The sequence below is a fragment of the Gorilla gorilla genome, chromosome 7, assembly GCF_029281585.2.
Source record: "Gorilla gorilla gorilla isolate KB3781 chromosome 7, NHGRI_mGorGor1-v2.1_pri, whole genome shotgun sequence".
Classification (NCBI taxonomy): Eukaryota; Metazoa; Chordata; class Mammalia; order Primates; family Hominidae; genus Gorilla; species Gorilla gorilla.
In genome coordinates, this window is record NC_073231.2 from 31,063,688 (window position 1) to 31,086,362 (window position 22,675).

The 22,675-nt window shown below is 43.3% G+C and overlaps 1 protein-coding gene and 1 long non-coding RNA gene across 4 annotated transcripts in view; one reads left to right on the top strand and one right to left on the bottom strand.

Moving 5' to 3' along the window:
* Positions 1-20,575, bottom strand: part of ADRA1A (adrenoceptor alpha 1A) — a 113,539-nt gene extending 92,964 nt beyond the window's left edge. The window contains exons 1-2 of one of the 3 annotated variants that reach the window (XM_063709144.1): positions 20,235-20,575; positions 17,402-18,953 (exon numbers count right to left, since the gene is read on the bottom strand). In XM_063709144.1, coding sequence (XP_063565214.1) covers positions 17,402-18,284 — 883 coding nt within the window. In that variant the 5' untranslated portion in view covers positions 18,285-18,953; positions 20,235-20,575. Of the gene's footprint in view, positions 1-17,401; positions 18,968-20,234 lie in introns of those variants that run through there. The other 2 variants (XM_063709145.1, XM_055348276.2) reach the window with 2 other exon arrangements.
* The window catches only part of LOC129524049 (uncharacterized), a 117,190-nt gene continuing 102,638 nt past the window's right edge, over positions 8,124-22,675 (top strand). The window contains exons 1-2 of the long non-coding RNA XR_008667695.2: positions 8,124-8,284; positions 11,670-11,751. This is a non-coding gene — a long non-coding RNA (uncharacterized lncRNA). The remainder of the gene's footprint in view (positions 8,285-11,669; positions 11,752-22,675) is intronic.

Here is a 22,675-nt window from a genome sequence, read left to right on the forward strand (position 1 = left end):
GGGCAATCGCTTGAACCCAGGAGGCAGAGGTTGCAGTGAGCCGCAATCACGCCATTGCACTCCAGCCTGGGTAACAGTGAGACATCGTCTCAAAAAATGAAACAAAAATTCACAATAGCAAAGACTTGGAACCAACCCAGATGTCCAACAATGATAGACTGGATTAAGAAAATGTGGCACATATACACCATGGAATACTATGCAGTCATAAAAAATGATGAGTTCATGTCCTTTGTAGGGACATGGATGAAATTGGAAATCATCATTCTCAGTAAACTATCACAAGAACAAAAAACCAAACACCGCATATTCTCACTCATAGCTGGGAACTGAACACTGAGAACACATGGACACAGGAAGGGGAACATCACACTCTGGGGACTGTGGTGGGGTGGGGGAGGGGGGAGGGATAGCATTGGGAGATATGCCTAATGCTAGATGACGAGTTAGTGGGTACAGCGCACCAGCATGGCACATGTATACATATGTAACTAACCTGCACATTGTGCACACGTACCCTAAAACTTAAAGTATAATAATAATAAATTAAAAAAAAGAAACAAAACAAAAGAAAAACACTAACAAAAACAAAAGCAAACAAAAAGAAAAACGTCTCCAGACCTTGCCAAGTGCCTCCTGGAGGTCAACATCATCCCCTATTGAGAACTACTAATGTGGCCTCTTTAGGAAAAGTTTATTATCCTGGGATTTTATCCTCTCCTAAAGTTTCTTTTTAAAAACCCATTTCTGAGATTGTTCTTTAGTAATTTCCAAATGACAGCAAACTCATGAAACAAAACAACATGAAAATTCCAGGTAAATGTCCAAAACCTTTTTCATTAAGAGGAACTAAACTACGCAGTCCACTTGTAGACAGTAGGTTTCTCACTGGCAACGAATGCCCTGGCAATAAGCTAAATGTGGATAGCACATAAAAAAAGTGAATGTGCAATGTTCCCTTTTCAAACCCTTTTTGGGCAAAGACGATTGCTCTGCCTGCATTCCAGTATAATGACAGCTCATGTGCCCTTTGTCAACCTTGCCTCCTTCTCCTTTGAAAATACAAACCACACTTCTTCCCAAACTTCTTCTGATACCATTTAATGAGTCTGGGATCAGACACTGTTAGCACAGAGAGCAACCTGTGCTCCAGATCCCCCTCAGCAGCCGCTGCCAGCAGGAAGGGAGGGCTGAGTGTTCAGGACGCAGGGTTCCCTGGCTGCTTCACCAGCGCAGTGCTGCCTTTATCCATTTTATGTCTTGGATTTCTGAGTGGGATTTATTTTGCACAAAGAGTTCTGAAGCTGAGAAGTTTGAAAGCCACTGGCTCAACCCAAGCCCCTCTCCTACAGATGAGGACACCAGAGTGCAGAGCAAAGGGCAGGACCACGTGTGATTCCAGGGCTTTTAACTGTAGACAGGCCCCTTTCCTCTGTTCCAGGGAAGGCAGCCAGGCAGCTCCTGCAAGATGTCACTAATCCCTTGCGTGCCTCAGTTTCCTTATCTCTACATGAGCATAGCAACCTCCATCTTCCTGGCTACTTCTGGGATTTAAATTAGACACAGTAAGTGCCATGCAAGTACCACTAATATGGATGGAAAGTTTGTGTCCTCCCCAAATCCACATGTTGAAACCCTAACCACCAGTGTGATGGTGTTAGGAGATGGGGCCTTTGGGAGGTGATTAGGACTAGATGATGTCATGAGGGTGAACCCTCATAATGAGATTCATGCCCTTATACAAAGAGGAAGGTACCAGAGAGTTCTCTCTCTCTCTCTCTCTTCATCAGGTGAGAATGCAGGGAGAAGGCAACCATCTGTGACCCAGGAGGAGAACCCTCACCAAGAGCCTGACAATGCTAGAACCCTGATCTCAGACTTCCAGCCTCCAGAGCTCTGAGAAATCAATGTCAGCTGCCTAAGCTGCCCAGTCTATACCTGCCCAGGTATTCCATTATGGCAGCCTGAGCTGACAAGTCTACCGCTTGACATCACACACATCCTCAGGTGTGTGAATGGTTTCACTTCTTTTTTCCTAGGAAAAGAGTCATTAAACTCTACACGTTTCACACAATCCTCTTGTGATCACAGCCACAAGGGAAAGCTCAGCTTACTGAACTGTGTAGGGATTCTGTTACTGTCTGACCGCACAGTTGTCTTCCTCTAACTGTTGAGAATCAAAGGCTATAGGAGGATGGGTCTGCTTTGTCTTGAACCACAAACTTCTGAAGGACTGAAGGAGAGAATCGCACTGTGGGTGACTCACTTCTGCTTCACACTCTGATATCCCCATGAAAAGGAGCCTGCACACAGGCAGCGAATTCCAGACGGAGCTGAACTCTCAGGTCCTCTTTCTAAATTCTCAATCTATCTAAAAGAATACACATACAGGTGAAATTTTACCTCCCTGCTAAAAACCTTAGGGAAAGCCAAAGTTCATAAGCCAGAATCTCTGAGAAGTTTCTTGAAACTATAGTTTGGTTAGGACCAGCCTGAATAAAAAACTGATGAATCCTCGGTTCACATCAACAAAAGACAGGGAAGATGGAATGGCTCCAGTTGCTTCTCAGGAATAGCCCCGAGGGCTTGAGAGAACAGAAACTGCGACACACACACAGGATCAGGGCCAGCTTGTCAAAGTCAAATCTCAATGCTCACATCCAGGCAGGATGGAAAGGACCCTGAGCTTTCCCAGGCAAGGTCAGCAGACGAAGGAGGTTCTCTACAACAGGTGCCCAGGCGGTCAGTCATGCCACCCGGAGGAGAGGGCACTACACACCCTGCACCAAACAGACAAGAGAAACAGACTTTGCTGTGCAAAATCAAAATGTGTTACTTCCATCTCCTGAAGGATAAAGAGATCTGTACTCTGGCAGATTCGAATCACAACAAAGACAATCCATTTCCTTCTCTCCTTAATCTGGATCTGAAAGATTTGAAGAGGAACCTACCCAGTTTCAAACAAAGCCCATTTCAAATTTTAATACCAGGTCACCCTCTGTGAGGTTGAAGAAAAACAGAAAAAGTACTGTTCCTATGAAAAGCTTCAGCTATTCAATAGAGGAGATTGATCCGAGGAATCAGAGCAAGTGTACACCTTCAAAATGGTGATGCGGAAGATGATCTCTAAATTGTATTCAAACAAGACTTAAGCAGCTATTAGGCTCACAAAACAAGTGTAGGGGGTGACGAAGACGGACAGTGTGCCCACCATACGGAGTGGGATGGAGGGAATACGGAGATTGTATATTACAAAAACCAAATAAGTAAAGTGGAACATGAACTTGAGAAATTCAAATGGAAATTTAAAAAAAATAGTAAAAAAGTGACTAATGAGAGAGAAATGCAAAAACAAAAAACAAAAACAAAAAAAAAACAGGGCAGGTATAGGAATTGAAATTCCAAGAGGAAGATCAGAGCAGAGGACATCATCATTAAAGGAGGCTGCCTTTGGCTTCAGAGCAAAAGGTGCACTGGATCTCAAGAAATAGCAATGAAAAGTTACCCCAAACAGAAGTCCCCAGTATATATACTTTTTAATTTAATAGAGAAAAAAATTTTATAAACATCTTAGTTGAAAACTAAATACACAAAGAGAGTACTTGACAAAAAAACAATAACCAAGGGGACGTCACGTCATTTATGAAGCATTAAATGCCAAGAAACAAAGAAGCAACAAGAGTATTTTGAAATGCAAAACAAACAAACAAACAAAAAAGAAAAACAAAATCCTCACTTGAATTCTATGTCACATAAGTTGTCTTTCATGTGTTAAGGTTCAGGCCTGGAAGGGCTGAGAAAATGTGTTTTGCTTATACCTTTTTTGTTGTTGTTGTCAGAGACAAAGTGTTGCTCTGTTGCCCAGGATGCAGTGCAGTGTGGAAATCTCGGTTCACTGCAACATCTGCCTCCTGAGTTCAAGTGATTCTTGTGCCTCAGGCTCCTGAATAGCTAGAATTACAGGTGTGTGCCACCACGCCTAATTTTTGTACTTTTAATAGAGATGGGGTTTTGCCTTGTTGGCTAGGCTTGTCTCAAACTCCTGGCCTCAAGTGATCCGCCCACCTCGGCCTCCCAAATTGCTGGGATTACAGGTGTGAGTCACTGCACATGGCCCTTGCTTATATCTTTATAGGTAAAATTTTGTTTGGTGCTATAGTCTTCTCTAATATAATAATAAATATTGTAAACTTTGTGGGCCATACAGTCTCTGTAGCATCTACCCAAGTCCACCACTGTCGCATGGAAGCACCACAGACAATATGTCAATTACAGGGCATGGCCAACCTAGCTGGTAGAACTTTACTCACAAAAGCAGGCCATGATTTGCCGACCTCTGTTCCATCTGGAGATTAAGAAAAATCCAGAGCACAGGAGTGAGTAAGTCATAATATATAATAGGAGGACAATTGGTAAACTAAATTATAGAGAGATACAAAAGACAGGAGAGGCAATACAAAATTTAATGAAAATAATCTAGATTTAAAATGCACTATTTTATTAACTAAAAGATAGAGGTTTTAAAGAGAAGGGAAAAGAAGAGTGTGCTAAACTTCTCACCTTCCATGGGCAAAGGTGGGTGGTGGAGTAACAGAGAGAACTGAAGGTTTAAACATGCTTTTGAAAAACTTGAAAGTTATGCCTAGTAAAATTAAAAACAGGAGACAAGCTTTCCAAACCACCACAGAATTAAAAAGCAAAGAAAAAAGTTACCTGTTTTACGAAAGACTGAAAATAGTGAAAACGAAGGAAGCATAGAGCCAGAAAGCATATGATAAGTTGACAAAAATCACACCAAATAATCTGTCACAATAAATGAAAATTAGTTAAATCCTTATTAAGGACAAATACCCATATTAGAAACATGGATTATGAGAAATCCATTTGATGTGAAATACACAAGCTGCTATATAAAATGGTGAACAAATGTGAATAAAAATAGATTAGAGATTGAAATATTATTTTTTTAAATGTGCATATCGAGGAAAAATAATTAAATAGAACAAAAAGTCTATCTTTAAATGAAGATATTATTGATTTGATCTTTTATGCATGAAGCAAAAACATAAACATATATAAAGCAAAACTTGTTAAAAATGTAAGAAATAGTGGGAAGAAACCTGGTAGCAAAGGGAAACTTTATCATACCTCTCTCAATATTTGGCAAGTAAAGTATATAATAGATAATGGTAAGATAAATAAAGATTAATGGATAAAGAAGATCTGGAAAATACCACTATTAATGTTTAGTTAATATATACACTAAAGATTAAATCTATTGTGTGTTAATTATTGATTACATATTAAGTCATTAAGAAAATCTCAATAAGTCCCATAAGCTAAAAATTATTGAGCTCACACTCTCTGACCACAATGCATTAAATTAGAAATTACATTTGAGAAAGTGGGAGATAAAATTACCAATGATTTTCAAATGAACAAACAACAACAACAACAACACAATGAATCCTTTCCTGTCTACACAGGACAAGGGAAATATTAAAAGCAGGAAGACAGACTGATTGGATGACAGCACTGCCTACCCAAACATAAGGGAAGAAACTAAACTTTGCGTAGAAGCAAATGTACAGCTTGGATTGTTTTTAATCTTAGACAAGAAAGAATTAAAATATATGAACTAAATATTCTGGGTAAGCTAATATTGAAAAGCAAAATATAACCAGAAAATAAAAGAGAGAAATCTCTAGAGATTACATTAATGTACTGGAAAAGAGATTAAAATGACTAATAAATTCAGGACTTGGATTCTTTGAAAAAAACTAATAAAATATACAGGCTTTCAGAAAGTCTGAGCGACGACAAAAAGAAAGAAGAAAGATAGCAAAGAAATAAAAAGTTACAGAATTTCATGTAGAAGTCTATGCTAAAAACTTGAACCTCAGTGAGAAGGCAAATGGAAAATACGAAAATAAAGATTATCAAATCTGACGATCAGAACAGACCGCTATCCATGGAAGAAATAGAAACCAGTCTCAAAGAATTGCATCCATAAATGGAGCTGGGCCCGAATGTTTTATAGGCAAGTTTTTCAAACCTTCAAGGAACACATAATTCTTACGGTATTTAAGCTGTTACAGTTTATAGAAAAAAAATGAAAAGTGTCACAATTCGCTTTATGAAATTAACATAAACGTGCTACCAAAATGTAACAAAGACAGTGCATTAAAGTAAAACAATAGACTCATTTCACACAGAAACACAGATGCAAATAAGAAGTGAAATATTTCCTGTGATACAGCAACATGAATAAGGGTGATGTCACCTGATCGAGTAGAATTTAATCCAAGAATACATGGAAAGGTTAATAATATGAAATAAAATTTTATCAAATCAATGTCAGTGAAAAAAGATTATATTGATGGATATCAATAAAGCAAATGTTTAACAAAATTAAAAATTCATTTTTATTGAATAATATTAAAAATGCAAACAAATTAAAATACATTTTAAATCTAGATCTGTATAGTTTTGTAAACTCTAGAAAGATATTTCTTTGATATGATGGAGTATATCAATCTAAAACCAATGGACAGTGTCACATCTGTCAAAATATCAAAGCAGCATTTCCCAACTTCATTGTTTAATCAATTCTCCAGGAGATGTTAGCAGATGTGCTTAAAAGTAAAGTGTAAACAACAGTTCAAAAGTAGTTTGGGAAGTAAATGGAGTGACAAAATGAATCCAGAGTTTTCTTGGCAGAATGAATGTACAAGAATAGACAAAATAATTTTGAAAAAGAATATTCATCCAGGCCTTAAACTAGAGAATATTAAAATGTATTATGCAACCACAGCCATTAAAGTAACGTGACGGCAATACTACAGCAGAGAGACAGACAAATGGAAAAGAAGGGAGTGTATTCCAAAATAGATCCAAAATTCTTTTTAATATAACAAATGTGGTTTTCCAAATAAGAAAGGGAATGATGGATTATTTGATAAGTCTTTTGAGACTATCTGGCTAACCATTTCAAAATAAATACTGTGAGGCATAATCTACCAAAATACAAACACGAATTCCAGGTAGATTACAAATGATGCTCTAAAAGAATGAGGAGGAAACAGACTTACATTGTGGAAGGTCTCTCTGAGCATCCCTGAGAAGGCACATTCCACGAAAAAACATGAAAATATTTGACTTTATAAATATTTTAAATGTCTAAACATTTGTAAAAACCATAAAACAACAAAATGCAAATAACCAAGTGGAAAAGATACTTTTAAATATGTATAAGGATTATAATATTTTAAAATATTCCTCATCTTTATTCTTTTCTTAGTAAACCTCTCTCTCTCTCTGTCTCTCTCTCTCTCTCTCTCTGCTGTCCACTTGGCTTTGCTATTCCATAGAAGGTGGATGCCACTCTGGAAAGGAGGAGGAGTGTCCCCTTTAGCCAGAACAAGGAAGAGGAAAGACTTCCCTGTCTTCCCTGAGGGACTGTGAGAAAGGTGGGGAAGAAAGTAGTGGAAAGAGGCAGTTGGCATTTGTTCTGAGCCCTCTCTCTCAACAAGAGTGGTAGGAATGCCTGAAGATTGGCTGGGCACGGTGGCGCATGTCTGTAGTTCCAACTACTCAGGAGGCTGAGAAGAGAGGATCACTTGAACCCAGGGTTCTAGGCTGCAGTGAGCCATGATTGTGCCACTTCACTCCAGCCTGGGTGACACAGCAAGACCATGTCTGGAACAAAATAATGCCTGAAGTTAAAGCGGCAGGGGGCGGGCAGAGGTGCTTTCTCCCATTCTCCATTCTGGGTGTAGTCAGTCCTTTCCATGAGAGCCACCATACCTGTTAATGTGGCAGCCAGTGTGGTGGGGTAGAGAGTGTGGTGTGGAAGGAACCCGCCGGGCTCTCTGTGCCCTGAGACTGGGATGGAAACATTGTTGAGAATTTGGTGCAGGAGGTTGTCAAAGTTGTTCACAGGGCTGCAGGGACAAAGTGACTCCCTGGCCAACAGCAACAGAGCCAGTGTCACTGGAGCCAGGAAACAATGGAGTCATAGTCAAACCCTCTCTGACTACTATGACATTTGTAAGGCCCTAGGCATGGTCAGTATCTTAGAGGGCAGATCTGAAAGGCCCTGTGCTGTGGTCTGAATGTTTGTGCCCCATCCCTGAAATTCCTATGTTGGAATCCTGGCCCCCAGTGTGATGATATTAGGAGATGGGGCCTTTGGGAGGTGATGCAGAAAGAGGCCCCAGGGAGCTGCCTCACTCCTTCCACCAAGTGAGCACACAGCCAGAAGGTACCATCCATAAAGATGAAGGTAGGTCCTCTTCAGACACTAAATCTGTTGGTACATTGAACTCAGACTTCCAGCCTCGAGGATTGTGAGAAATAAATTCCTGTTGTTTACAAGCCACCCAGTCTATGGCATTTTATTATAGCAGCCTGAATGGACTAAGACACCAAGCCATCCAAAAGAGACTGAATATGCAAAGATGATGCATAAATTATTGGATTTGAATGAGTTTATTAAATTTAACTAAAAGTGTGTGTGCATGCATGTGTGTGTGTGTGTGCATGTGAGTGCATGCGTGTGTGTATTTCCATGGAAGTTTATAGAAAAGATCACATCCGTTTTTGGAAAATAAGCTACATCTTCTTGGCACATTTGCATATAGTGTGAGAAGACTGGCAACCCAGGATTTGTGATAAATAAGTAATTATTTATCTTCAATGTATAAAATGAGCTTACCAATAAAAAAAAAAAGACAGAAAAACTGCTGTATAAAAAGCGGCCAAAAAGCACAGATAGGAAATTTCACAAGAGGAGAAATATAAGTGATGGATAAAAATATAAAAAGAAATGTTCAAATAAGAACACATGACACGGGGAGGGGAACATCACACACCGGAGCCTGTTGGGGGTTGGGGGGCAAGAGGAGAGAGAGCATTAGGACAAATACCTAATGCGTGCCAGGCTTAAAACCTAGATAATGGGTTGATAGGTACAGCAAACCACGATGGCACATGTACACCTATGTAACAAACCTGCACATTCTGCACTTGTATCCCGGAACTTAAAGAAGAAAATAAAAGAAAAGAAGAAAAGAAAAGAAACATTCAAATAGCGAAGAAATAGAAAACGTAAAAATGAAAAGCCACTAGGCAAGTGTCAAACTGGCAAACCAAATAGCAGGGCTAAAATACAGTAAACTTGTTAGACAAAGAAAATGCCTCAGAAAACTGTCCTCACATCCACCATGAAACCATGAGGTGACAGAACACAGCAATGACTTCGTTACTAAGTGACTAAGGATTATTACTCCATCCAAGTAATAACTCACCTGTCTATAGCCTGACTTGAAAGAGTCAGCTATTGTTCAAAGCATTGTTAGAGCTCATTGTTGATGTCTTCTGAGCCTGCAGCACGTTCTTTTGAAAATGATGGTAAATCTTCATTGACAGATTTGTCTTGTGGAAAAAGCCAAAATTAATTTAAAGCCAAGTCTGATTATACTATTTCTGATCACGAGAAAGCTTTTCTCATAAATCTAAGCTCTGAAGGCAGTGACAAAAGAGGCATTCCAGAACGATGTGGCAGCTCACGGAAATAAGTTTTTTAAATGGCACGGTAGAAGGATTGCACTTGGCAGGATACAGCTCCGCTTGTCTTGCATAAAGGTCTCCCAACTGGTCTATCCACAATCTTGTTTTCACTAAGCCTTTGATATCTTGAAATGCTGTATAAACTCTATCATGTCATTCCTGCTCATCTTTGGATAAAAACACAAACTTGTATAACGGCTATAAAGCCTTGTTTAGTCTGGTTCTTCTCTTTCCAGCTTCACTGGACACCAGTTATCTCTTGGCCTCTTGTTTCTGGCCACAGTGGCCTTCTAGAAAGTCATTATGGACATTAAGCCAGCCCCACTAGAGTCTTCGCACGTTCTCTTCCCTCCCTCCCCATTTTTGCCATTAAACACCTACTCATTCAATAGATCTGGACTTAATAGTCAAGCCCTCCTTCCCAGAAAGACCTTTCTACCCTCCCAGTCCAGGACCACCCTTAGCCACAGGACATATTTTCAAGGCACCATTTATGTTCCCTTCATTGCTCTGTACACGGTTTTCGATAACTTAGCGTGGCTATCTGATTAATGTCTATCTCTTTCTGGAGATTAGAAGCCTGCAGGGAGGCAAAGACCCCAGTTGGTTTTACTCAGTGCATTGCATGAAGCCTGGCATATGGGAAGTTCTCAATATAACTGATGGATTAAAGAGAAATGTAATTTGGCACACTTGTGAGGTCGGTGATCTGCAAGAGGACTACAATGATCTGCCCCTCCGTGTATACACCTGCTGCTCTCCCATCAAGAGACGAGTCTGTCTCGCTTCTCCTTGAACCTAGGCTGGTCTCCTGACTTGCTGTGACTACAGAATGAAACAGCAGTGATGCTGGACCAGGTGTGAGCCTAGCTCTTCAAAGGCCTCACAGTTTCTGCCTTGGCTTTCTTGGGGGAGAGCTGCCATGCTACAAGAAGGTGGTTTAGAAGGGAACAGAGGCCACCAAGACTCACAGCCAGCTTCAATTGCCAGGCAAGCTGGGTGCTGACGTACTTTTGACCATAGAATCATGAGACATAGATGGCTGTTGCTTTAAGCCACTACCTTTTGGGATGGTCTGTGGTGTAGTAAGAGTACCTGAAACACTGGCTTCTTATCTTAAAATAAATTCTAGCCAGGTGTGGTGACTCATGCCTCTAATCTCAATGTTTTGGGAGGCTAAAGAAAAAGGATTGCTTCAGGTCAGGAGCTCAAGACCAGCCTGGACAACACAGCAAGATCCCATTTCTATAAAAATAAAATATAAAAATTAGCCAGGCATGGTGGTGCATGCCTGTAGTCCCAGCTACTCAGAAGGCTGAGGTGGGAGAATCACTTGAGTTCGAGGCTGCAGTGAGCTATGATTACCACTGAACTCCAGTCTGGGTGAAAGAACGAGATCCTGTCATTAAATAAATAAATAAAATAAAATAAATCCTAATGGCACTAGTTTCTCTTCACACCATTATCTCTAAGAGGTGAACCTTTTCCATGAGAACCAGGAAACTGCTCCCTTTCTACCTGCAGTGAAGCAACCCTCAACCCCTGGTTATCTTGGGCATCCGCAGAGGGTTTGGGATTATCATATATCATTGTATGTACTTGTCCTTTTTCCTCGTCATTTTTCATATACCTTTGCTAGGTATCTAATTGTTCAGATGTTCTGCTCCATTAGGGCAGGGATTTATTTGTCTTTATCTCCAGTGATTCTATAGCTTCCTGGCAAACAGTATATGTTCAGTGAAACTGCTGAATGAATGAATGAATCATTCTCTGCCTCATTGCCTCCACCTGATAAATCCGCTGCCAGCTGTGCCCTCCTCAAACATCCAATCTTAAAACACATTCTCCTGCTCTATCAATGTGCTGCCTTCTGTTCTTTTATAAACATAATCCTCAAATATTCTATGTCTATGTAAGCCACATCTCAGCCCAATACTGCCTCCTTTGATTCAGTGGCAACAGCAATCAATGGCTTAGGTCCTATAATAACGCTGGGTTTTGTGTTTAAATCAGATAACATATCCAGAACTCAGACACGTAACTATGTTTTCAGTGAATGTTGCCTTTTCATCTTCTTTCCAATGCTTTCTATTTCTTAGAATGCCAAGGACATCCACTCCTCATGGCAACATCTGCATGTTGACATACATCAGTAATGGTCTGTGAATCATTTGAATTCTGGTAAGATGAACATTTATTACCATTTACTCTGCGTTAGGCACTGTGCTGGGCAGCTGACATATATAACATCCCCTGTCATATGAAAAAGAAAGCCTAGGTTTAAATCTCAGGCCAACAGTTTCTCCATTCAGCAGCATACTGCCTCTGGAACTAGTGGGCTCTAGACAATGAGATGAAATCAACAAAGATGATTCATAGGCTTTAGATGCTGGAGCTTTCTGAGAAGCAGAGTCCTTATCCTTCCTTCTCTTTCGTAGGTTGAAGGCTAACACCGTCATAGTCTCTCTACTCATCTCCATGACCAAAATTTGCTTTTGAAAGCATTTGCTCCAAAGTATAAATGACTGTTAACAACCGCACATGGCACACCCCGCCCTTGAAGGCATTCTGAATTTCAACCAAACATTTAGGATGCAAAAATGGAACAAGATTAGCAAGAGTTAGACTTGGAAGCAGGCAAGTCAGATTCCTCCCAACAGTCATGCTATTCAATGCAGCAAGCAACCCAGCCTTAGTGGAGAGAAGCTTGGGAAAAGGGAAAGTGAGACTTCTCACAATATACAGGAAGGACCTTTGCAGTCAAATAGCCTACTCACCTGATTTTCCTGGGTCAGTCCCTATTAAACATGGGTGTTTCACTTCTCAGCTGTGGATAGCACACTCATCCCTGCCCTGGTTTCAGTTTTTAATCTCTTTCCTCTCCCGCAGCCTAGTGCAGACCAACAGCCCTTTTCTCCAAAACAGCACACGTCATATTTAAGAATGTATGTCCCTTGAATATAATAATATGATAGTATATTTATTCTTCTGCTCACATTTTGCATGAAAAACATACTTAAGACAGTTAATAAAAAAACATACAACATCTCGTTGACGACCCAGCAGAAGTAGTGCCATCTTCTTTAAGTCTGTGCTCTGTCAATGGTCATGCATGTAGAAGCTTCTCAGTGATCTCTCAGCACAATTAACTGCTATATTCCTTAGCACTGTGTAATAATATCATTCTGAGCACCATCCTGAGCACCATGTAATAATATCACTCTGAGCACCTATGTCACAGACTTGCAATAATTGTTGACAATTTGTCTCCTTAACTAGACTGTGAGGCCCTTGAGGGCACTGTGTTTTATTCATCTTTTTTATTCTGTGTAGCTGAGAGGCTGGTGCTTATTACACAGCCAGTACATTCTTGGAGGAAATCATCTCTTACTCAGTTGGTGTCAGGAAGAAATTGGGAGCCACAGACTGGCAGGTTCAGGAATCCTTTGCGCTACTGAGCAGCTACTCAGACCCTGTGAACTGTATGTTCCCTACTTCCCTCCTGTCATATCACTTTTTTTTTTTTTTAGACAGAATCTCGCTCTGTCACCCAGGCTGGAGTGCAGTGGTGTGACTCAGCTCACTGCAACCTCTGTCTCCTGGGTTCAAGTGATTCCCCAGCCTCAGCCTACCAGGTACCTTGGATTACAGGCGTGCACCACCATGCCCAGCTAATTTTTGTGTTTTTAGTAAAAACAGAGTCTCACCATGTTGGCCAGGCTGGTCTCGAACTCCTGACCTCAAGTGATCCGCCTGCTCGGCCTCCCAAAATGCTGGGATTAGAGGCATGAGCCTCACGCCTGGCACCTTACTAGGATTTAAAAGAAGCCCAGTGATTCCGAGGGCTCCTGTCTACCACTACTTCTCTCCACCACAACGTCTTCTCCTCCACACTGCTGACTCCCTGGGAGAGCAAATCCAAGAGCGGGCTATGACTAGACAGAGTGTCCACCTCCCCTAGATGACTCCAGGACCCAGGCCATTGTTTCTCATCTCTATGCATAGCTCAGCCACCTCCGCAAGCTCCAAACTCTCAGGCCACCCATTGTCACCTGGGCTCCTTCTACAACCTGGCTGTGGATGCTCCCTAAACTGACCAAGTCTGTGTCTCTTCACACACACACTCTCTGGGACTCACAGTAGGTCCTCAGCATTGCCTCCTGTATCCCTCAGCTGCTTAGCTCTTAGAGAAAAACACACAACCCTCCTTCCTGCTGTACTTTAATGTTATGACCGTAAATCTCAGATAGGCCTTCAGGACTTCCCAGTGACTCTACCAAACTTCCATAAAATGTTTACTGTCCCACTCTCAAAGATGAATCTTTCACACCTTCTCTGAGGCTCAAACTGTCATCGTTCCCCATTCCTGACTCTCTTAGCTGATGATCTTGCTTCATATTTCACTGAGGACATAAACATATCCTAAAGAGATCACTATCTCTCTCCATCTGTCTCTACTTGCCTCAGGGCTCACACACTTTGCTCTCCTTGTCACTTCCCAATGCTCCCCTTGGGCACTGAATTCCATTGCCTCTTTTGCCTATCCCATCAGTGCCTCTCTCTATCCCATCGTTCCCATCAGAATATAAATATCATGTCATATCCCCACCTCCCACCATTGAAAGCTCTCTCTATACCCCTCCAGCTACACCGCATCTCCTAGCTCCACTGTATAGCAAAACCTTTCAGAAGAGTTGTCTATTTTCCCTGTTCCCACTTTTTCCATCCTTTGTTCTTTCTAGAAAGTACACAATCAGGCTTTTGGTTCCATCACTCCTCTGGACCTGTGAGCCTCACGTGCCTTCCTCCTATCACTAAAAACCTGCTTACTGCCAAATCTAGTGTTGGCTCCCAGTCCTCCTCTAACCTGACCTCTCAGCTGCATGTGACACAGCTGATTACTCCTGCCTTCTTGAAACATTTTCACTAGGCTTCCAGGACATCACATTCTCCTGATTTTTCTTCTCCCTGGCTACTCCTTTGCAATCTTGTTTGCTGGCTGTTTCTCCTGTTTTTCCTGACCTGACCCCCAGAGGCTCTGTTTTTTTTTTTTTTTTTTTTTTTTTTTTTAGATGGAGCCTTGCTCTGCACCCAGGCTGGAGTGCAGGCATGATCTCGGCTCACTGCAACCTCTGCCTCCTGGGTTCAAGCGATTCTTCTGCCTCAGCCTCCCAAATAGCTGGGACTAAAGGTGCAGAGGCTCTGTTCTTATCTCTCTTTACTCTCTTTATCTTTTCTCTTGTCAACCTCTCCATTCTTGTAGCTTTAAAGATGTTGATATATCCCAAGTTTATATCTGTAGCCCACCTCCTCTCTAAGCTCCAAATCTATATACAGTATATAACTCCCTACTTGCCATCTCTACTTCCATGTCTAATGAATGTTTCTCAACACAGTGATACAAAAGAAAGGCTCATGCTTCTCACTCCCTGCAGCCCCTTGCAACCACATAACTCTTTGGTTTTGCCAGTTTTAGTAAAGTGCATTACTATTTACTCAGCTATTCAGGCCCTAAACCTACCTATTTCTCACACCCTTGTCCACACTCATCAACTTTACCTGTAAAATAAGTGCTGAATGTGATCATGTCTTACCACCTCTACCTGTCTCACCTGAATCCAAGATGTCATGACCTCTCTCCTCTCGACTTCTAATAGCCTTTTAACTAGTCTCTGCTTCTGCTCTTGCCCCCAAACAGCCAATTTTCCCCCCAACAACCAGAATGATCCTTCAAAAATATAAATGAGACTGGCCACTCACCTGCTAAACACCCTTGAATGACTTCCCACCACAATTAGAATAATATGCAAACTTTACTTTGGCCTAAAAGACCCCACATGACTTTGGTGTTGTCTATCTCTCCAATCTCTTCTTGAACTTGACTGCCCCCTCCGTGTCTGTAGTTGAGCCATACTGGCCTCTGTGATCTTCATTGAACAGGTCAGGCTCTTTCCCATCTCTGTACTCGCTGCTCCCTCTGCCCAGGAAGCTCTTCTTCCCAGATCTTGCAAGCTTTGCTCTTCAGTCCAGTCAGGACTCTGCTCAAATATCACCTCTTTAGACAGAATTTTCCCCACTACCCACTAAAGCAGGCCCTCATTGTCTTTGTCACTTTCTAGCCTCTCATCCTGTTGATTTTTTGATAGTGCATGTTAATCTTGACATTTTAGGATACAATCATTTGCTTATGTCTACCCTTTCCAAATGCAATCATCTCATCGGCAAGGACTTTTCTGCCCTGTTCATCCAAAGTGCCTAGAACAGATGGTCCATAAATACTTGTTGAGCGAGCAGACGCATGAATACGTGTGCAAAGGGGCTCACGTAAAGAGTGTAATTTCTATAATTTCAAAGCTGTGATGTACTACCAGGAGCAGAGTAAGTAATAATGATGGGCAGGCACAATGGAAGGCCAGGTATTGGATTAAGGAGGGCCTCTCTGGCAGCCCTATAGGACAGACATTTCTGCAATGATAGAAATGACCTATTATCTCTGCTGTCTAAAACAGTAGTCACTGGCCACGTGTGACTATGGAGCACTTGAGATGTGGTCAGTGGGACTGAGGAATTGAGGAACTGAAATAATTTTATTTAATTTCAATTAACATTTAAATAGCTATCCATGGCTGGTGGCTATGGTATTAGAACCTGAAGAATCCCTTCCCATGGCTTGTGATTGCAGGATAATTGTGTATAACTCACTGAGTTGTCGAGGGGACTAATGAAATAAAAAGCTTAGGAAAATGTCTGGAACATAAATGGCACAAAAAATAATAGTTGCTATTATTCCACAGAGTTGCAAATTAAAGTACTTTAAGTACATGCCATTTAAATTAGGCTGTAAAACACTTGAAATGGACTTTTATTAATGTTAGCCATAATGTTTTGTTTTTTAGAGTTGGTGGATAATCGATGTTTGGGTCTGTATTTGAGCTTACAAACTAAAAATAGCACACAACCGTTTTGGGATCTCATTGAAGGAGATAGATGACTATTCCAAGTGGATCTTGCTGATACTTATAATGAGCTAATTAATTTTGACAACAGCTAATTGAGCATTCTGCAAAAATTGGATTTGTAACATTATGTGTACTGTATTATTTTCAAACATTGTTATCTGCAACTTCCTGGATGATTTTGGATAAGAGAAGTGTTTGTTTTAATACTTATTATTAAAATAAAAAATAAGTATTTACTTATTGGAAATACTATGATTAATTATTTAAGGCTTAAATTGGTTTGGACATAAAATCATTTTTTTTTTCTTAGTGGCTCACCATAATTCCTTCCATACTGAATCCAGAAAATAAAATTAGCACAGATATAGAACATAAACAGACCATTATAACAAACCCTTATGAATAACCTAATGCAATAATAAAATCACACATTTGTCTGGAATAAGCATGGTACTTATTTTCAGGCCAAGAGAATTTGCATTCTGTAGCAGAGTGAAAATGGCATTCCACAGTCAGCCTAAGCACTTGGTGGAGACTCTGAGACTAGAGAGAGCAGATGCATTTAAATTGAACACGCGCTTATAGGCATTAAGAAAAGTTGACATTCTTATTAAACAGACCAATTAATCTGCATCAGTTAGAAGCCACTTTACAGTCGAAAAAGTGCTCTAGGACCTAATATAAATGCGACTGGAGTAGAAAGACAATGAAAATTCACTTTTCTACACGGGAGCCTTTTCTAATTGCCCTAGAGCTGTGCTGTTTGAAATGCTAATCCTTCCTCTTCCATCCCGGACTGGGAGTCTGGGGTAACAGAAGCCGAGGAGGGTGAAGACCCCCAGATGGTAAAGTGAGGGGTGTTCAAGACTTACCAATGGGCATGACTAAGAAGAAAGGCAGCCAGCAGAGGACGAAGCAGCCGACCACGATGCCCAGCGTTTTGGCCGCTTTCTTCTCCCGGGAGAACTTGAGGAGCCTCACTGAGAAGTGCGTCTTGGTCTTGGCGCTGGCCATCCCGCTGCCTCCTGCCGGGGCGTTTTTCCGATGGATGCGGAGCGTCACTTGCTCCGAGTCCGACTTGTCGGTCTTGAGGCCAGACTTGAGGCCCCGGCTCTCCCTCTTGGCCACCACGTAGACGCGGCAGTACATGACCAGGATGATGGCCAGCGGCAGGTAGAAGGAGCCCAGCGCTGAGAAGAGCACGTAGCCCGGCTCCTCGTTGATCTGGCAGATGGTCTCGTCCTCGGGGGCCGGCTGCCTCCAGCCGAACAGGGGTCCAATGGATATGACCAGGGAGAGTGCCCAGACGCAGAGCAGAGCCATGAGACCCCTCCTCTGGGTGACGATGGTTGGGTAGCGCAGGGGGTAGCTCACGCCGATGTAGCGGTCGATGGAGATGATGCAGAGGCCCATGATGGACGCGGTGCAACACAGCACATCCACTGCCGCCCAGATGTTGCAGAAGACCCTGCCGAAGGCCCAGTAGCCTAGGACCTCGAAGATGGCGGAGAAGGGCAGCACCGTGGAGGTGAGCAGGAGGTCGGCCACCGCCAGGTTGACGATGTAGTAGTGCGTGACTGAGTGCAGGTGTCGGTGACAGGCTACGGAGAGGATCACTAGGATGTTCCCCAGCACCCCGAAAAGAATGAGGCCCCCCAAGATCACCCCGAGCAGAATGGCCTTGGAAATGTTCACCGGTGCCGGCGGTTGGGTGCAGTTGGAGCTGTCGGAAGCATTTCCGGAGAGAAACACCATGGTCCCAGCCGGGGACGGGCGAGGTCCGGCTCTCCAGGGCCACCCCCCGGGCTGGCGCGGAGGCGGGAGCGCGGGAGCAGGTAATCAAAAGGTCTCGGCTGGAGGGAGCCCTGCCAGGTGGGTTTGGCTGGGGGTGAGAGCGCGCGCGCGGGTGGGAAACAACCCTGGCCAGCCCTGGGAATCCTCAGAAGGCCACACGAAGGGGCAGGGCATTAAAGGAGACATGGCCAGGGGCGCGCGGGGCTGCCGGGGACCCTCTCCACCTGCTGGGCTGCCTTACCCGGGACCCCGACTCCCTCCCTACCCGAAGCTGGGTGAGAAGATCCAGGAGACTCCTTGCAACATGCAATTCCAGAATTACGAGAATCTGCTTTTCCGCGCTGTCTTATTCGTCCTGGCTGGGGGAAGATTCAGCATTCTGCACATGATTCGGAATTCAAAACTCCAGCGCCAGTCTCTCACTCAAACCAAAGGATCAGCCGTCGACGCTCAAAGGCAGGGACCGATGGCATCTGGGCGCTGCTCCTGGCCCGCAGTTACCTACATTTTGAGCTGCCTCACCGAAGGCTCCTGCTCTCTCCAGCTTCTAGGAGCACAGGCCAGGGGACGTGGGTGTGGAATATGTGCTGAGACCCAGGCGGCTGCGGGGCATCGTTTGACCGCGTCCACCTAAAAGAGCGCAAAGAGAAAGGCGGCTTTGAGCTAGGCGCCGCAGGGAAAGAGGCTGTGCTGAGCTCGACGGGTTGGGGGACACCAATTGGGAGCCGGGTTGGTTCTGCGGTCCAGAAGCTGCTTCGCCCGGCTGCGGTGGAGGCGACTTCGGAGCTCATCTCGCGCCGCCACCACTGGGAACCTGCCTAGCGCGCTCTACTGAGTCACCTCTGCCCGAGTTCAGGATCCGAAGCGAAAAACAAACAAAAAAACAAATCCCCAAAACCTCAGGCTCCAGCGCTCGAAGTCTGGATTTCGAGCGCAGGTACCACGAAATTAAAATCCTCGAAGCCCCGGAGGGGCGACTGCGGCTGGCGAGTGTGTCGCACCGATCCTAGCCCGGGAATTCTGGAGGATATACTCGGTTTCCGTTAGAACAGGTTGCCTCGCAGTCACCTGGAGGGGGCGGCCTGGGAGAGGGAACAGCTGCGACCCAGGGACCTCAGGGCCAGGACCACGAGCACGCTCACTCTCACGCCGGTGGAATTCGCACTCGGGTGTGCAGAGCGCACCGGTCTGTCCACCAGCCAAGCTGGCTTGAGAGCCAGGTCCCGAGCGAAGCAGGGAGGGACCCGAAGACAGAAAGCGACCCAGGTCTCTCCACGACGCCTTTCCAAGCCTCACTGTTGGCCACCCGAGGGGCTCCAGCTGCCAGCCGTAGCGGGACTGGCGGGGGACGGGGCGGGGAGGACGTCCCTCTGCAGAGGGAGCTTTGCAAGTGACAGTCACTGCGGATTTTGCAGGCGTAAACATTAAGCCGGCATGCCAGCGGGCAGGGGCCGCCTTCGATTTTCTGGGCTGGGGGCCACCATCTGCGTAAGAAACCTGGGTTTCCACAACTGCGAACCGACCGCAGGGACTCGGCAGGACAGCGCGGCGTGAGGAAGTGCCCACCTTGCCTTCTGGGGTTGGGCCCTGAGGTGGGACCTCGGGCAAAGACTCTTGTTAAAATCGCAAGTTGGAGACCTCACAGGTGGTATTAAAAACGTGTCACTGCAGAAACCCTTTTCCTCCTACCTCGAGGGTGATAAACACAGGGTTAAAAAGACACTTGTTAAGTAGAAGGCAACTTCGCAGAAGATGTAAGGGAATCCGGGGGTGGGGTAGAGGGGCCGGTATAAAACCTGGTGGAAAAAGCGGGAGGCGCTGGGAAAAGTGGGAGTTCGGTCTCACCAGACGGCGGGGGAGGTCTGCCCTCACCCACTCGACCCTGCGGGACGCCGGCCCCGGCGCACTCACCTGAAGCGCCGCTGCTGAGCCACCAGCTCGCGCGCGGGGGATGCGGACCCGGCTTCCGTCCCGGGAGCTGCCTGCCTGCTCTTCTCTGGAGGCGGAGAGGGGACCGTGTCTCCGAGGCACCAAATCCTTGTCCTTTTGCACCCGCTGACTCACCCCTCCACCACTGATGTCTTTAAGCTCCTGAACCGCTGTCACCTTACCTGCATTTTTTAAAAAGAGTCAAAATAAGAAAAGAAAAAAAAATGCAGATAACCGGTAACTCCACAATCACCCTTTTAATATTCAGCTCCCCGACACCAGAAAAGAATAGCAAGGAACTTTGCAGCTCTCGCTGACGTAACACAGGCAGTAGCCCAGCTAGTACCGTAATCTCCTGCTGCTACCGTATTACTCTACGGCAACAGGCACAAGTGCGTATACAGCTGTAATGCTTTCCTCTGGCCTAGAGGGGGTTGGGTTCTAGCGTTTCTTTAAAAAGGTTTGTGTGTGTGTGTGTGTGTGTGTGCGCGCGCGCGCGCGTGTGTGTGTGTGTAGAGTCATTTGTAGTAAATAACTTCTTTAAATTATCTGATTTTAAAAATAACGAAAAATTGACACCCTTGCTAGATATTGCTGTGTGTATGGTGTGTTCATAGGAATGTGCTATAAGGTAACTTTGAACAGCTTGATTTGATTAACATTTGGCCTAGGTTTTGTTAAGATCAAGAAGTATATTAAGAATATTGTAATTCTAAATATGCAAGTAAATTATAAGGTGTTTTAAATAGCAAGTAAAATCAGATAAAATTTGATAAATCTGATTGTAATGAAATTATATTTTCAGGAAGATAAAGTGGACATATCTAAACCTTATTTAATATGATTCACTTCTAATTTCTTTAGAAAGATGAATTTTAAGAGCATTATGGCCACAGAGTTTGGTATTTTTTAAACGCCACACAATCTTTTCCAGTTTTCTTGAGAAAATGGTATCCTTTCAGGAGTGTTACTCTCTTTAATTCATTAATAGCTGGAGTATGAAAACCTAGCACCACCAGTCTTATTACTTTTTTCTGGTAAATTACATAATCTGTTTACCTTGTGATTGAATAAAGTCATATGTGTTTCAGAATATTGGGAACATAGAAAAATGTTTCCCACTCCAATTCCTACCTCCTAAGTCATCTTTCATCTCTATTGATGCAGACAAAGTGGAATGTTCTTATTTACTAGGTCTCCTTAAACCTAAGAACAAGGAGATAACTTTAAGCAGTGGTGTGCACTTAAATTCTCTCCTGTGAACAAAATCATATTAATATGATTACCTTTTCTAAGTGAGATAAGGTTTGGGAGGCTCTTTTATAGCAATAAATCTCAAAATGCCTCGGAGGAGTGCCCATGAGAGGGTCAGTAAATCCTATGTCATGGAAGACCTAATATTTGTATTTATTTCTCTATTGTATACAAAGTCCTCCACGTCTGCCTCATACCTATAGGGATAGAACTCACACCTAACACATTTGATTTGAATTTAATATATTTTTAAAACTGAATTTTGTGCCATAGGAGGAGCATCCTTGTTGAACAGACAGCTCCCCTTCTCATTACTAAGTCACCTGCTCTCTCTGGGATTCAGTCCCCTTAGGAGGAAGCTTGACCTCAATTCCCTGCACTTCTAGTACTTTATCATCAAATATGTGTATAATGTCTGTGCTTCCGAAATCCCATCCATCAGAGGGATATACACTGTTTTGTTTTGTATTCATTAACCTGATTCTGTGAATGCAAATTCTTCATTAAGATGTGTTCCATGGTAGATAAGGGAAGCAGTGCTATCAGCAAGTAAAGCAACTGAAAATTGCTCAGCTCTGCAAGGTCGAAAATTACAAAGGTCTTTGTAACTCCCAGTCCCCACTCTACAACAATTAAGAATACACATAATCCACCCCTGCACCCACCTCCAATAATTAACTAGTTAATACTAAGATAAGGAAGAGCAGCTCTTCATGCTGCTAGCAGGTAGGTCTTTCAAATCTGCTTCTCAGCCTGTGACCATCAATCCTTGCAAAACAACCTCTCAGAACCAGTTTTTCAGTCACCTACCATTGATTCACAAACAGAAAACTATCCATCTGTTGGTTACTCTTTAAAGAATAGTTGACGTGGACATCCCAGAAAGTGTCTGAGTTGGACACATGGGTAGGTGGAGTGGAGAGGAGATGCTCTGGGGTCATAAAGATGCTATTCTGACCCTCCTATGTGACCAAGGCAAAGCCTTGGTTTCCTAATTTTTAAAGGGAGACAATGAACCCCCACAAGGTTATTAGTGTTGAAAGAAATTATGTTTCTCAAAAACTCAGCTCATAATGTTCACTAACTCTATTATTAATCTTATTAACTCCCTTTCTGCTCATTTTGTATGCTACTTTATAGTGAAATATATTTCTAACCCAGGTAGTCCA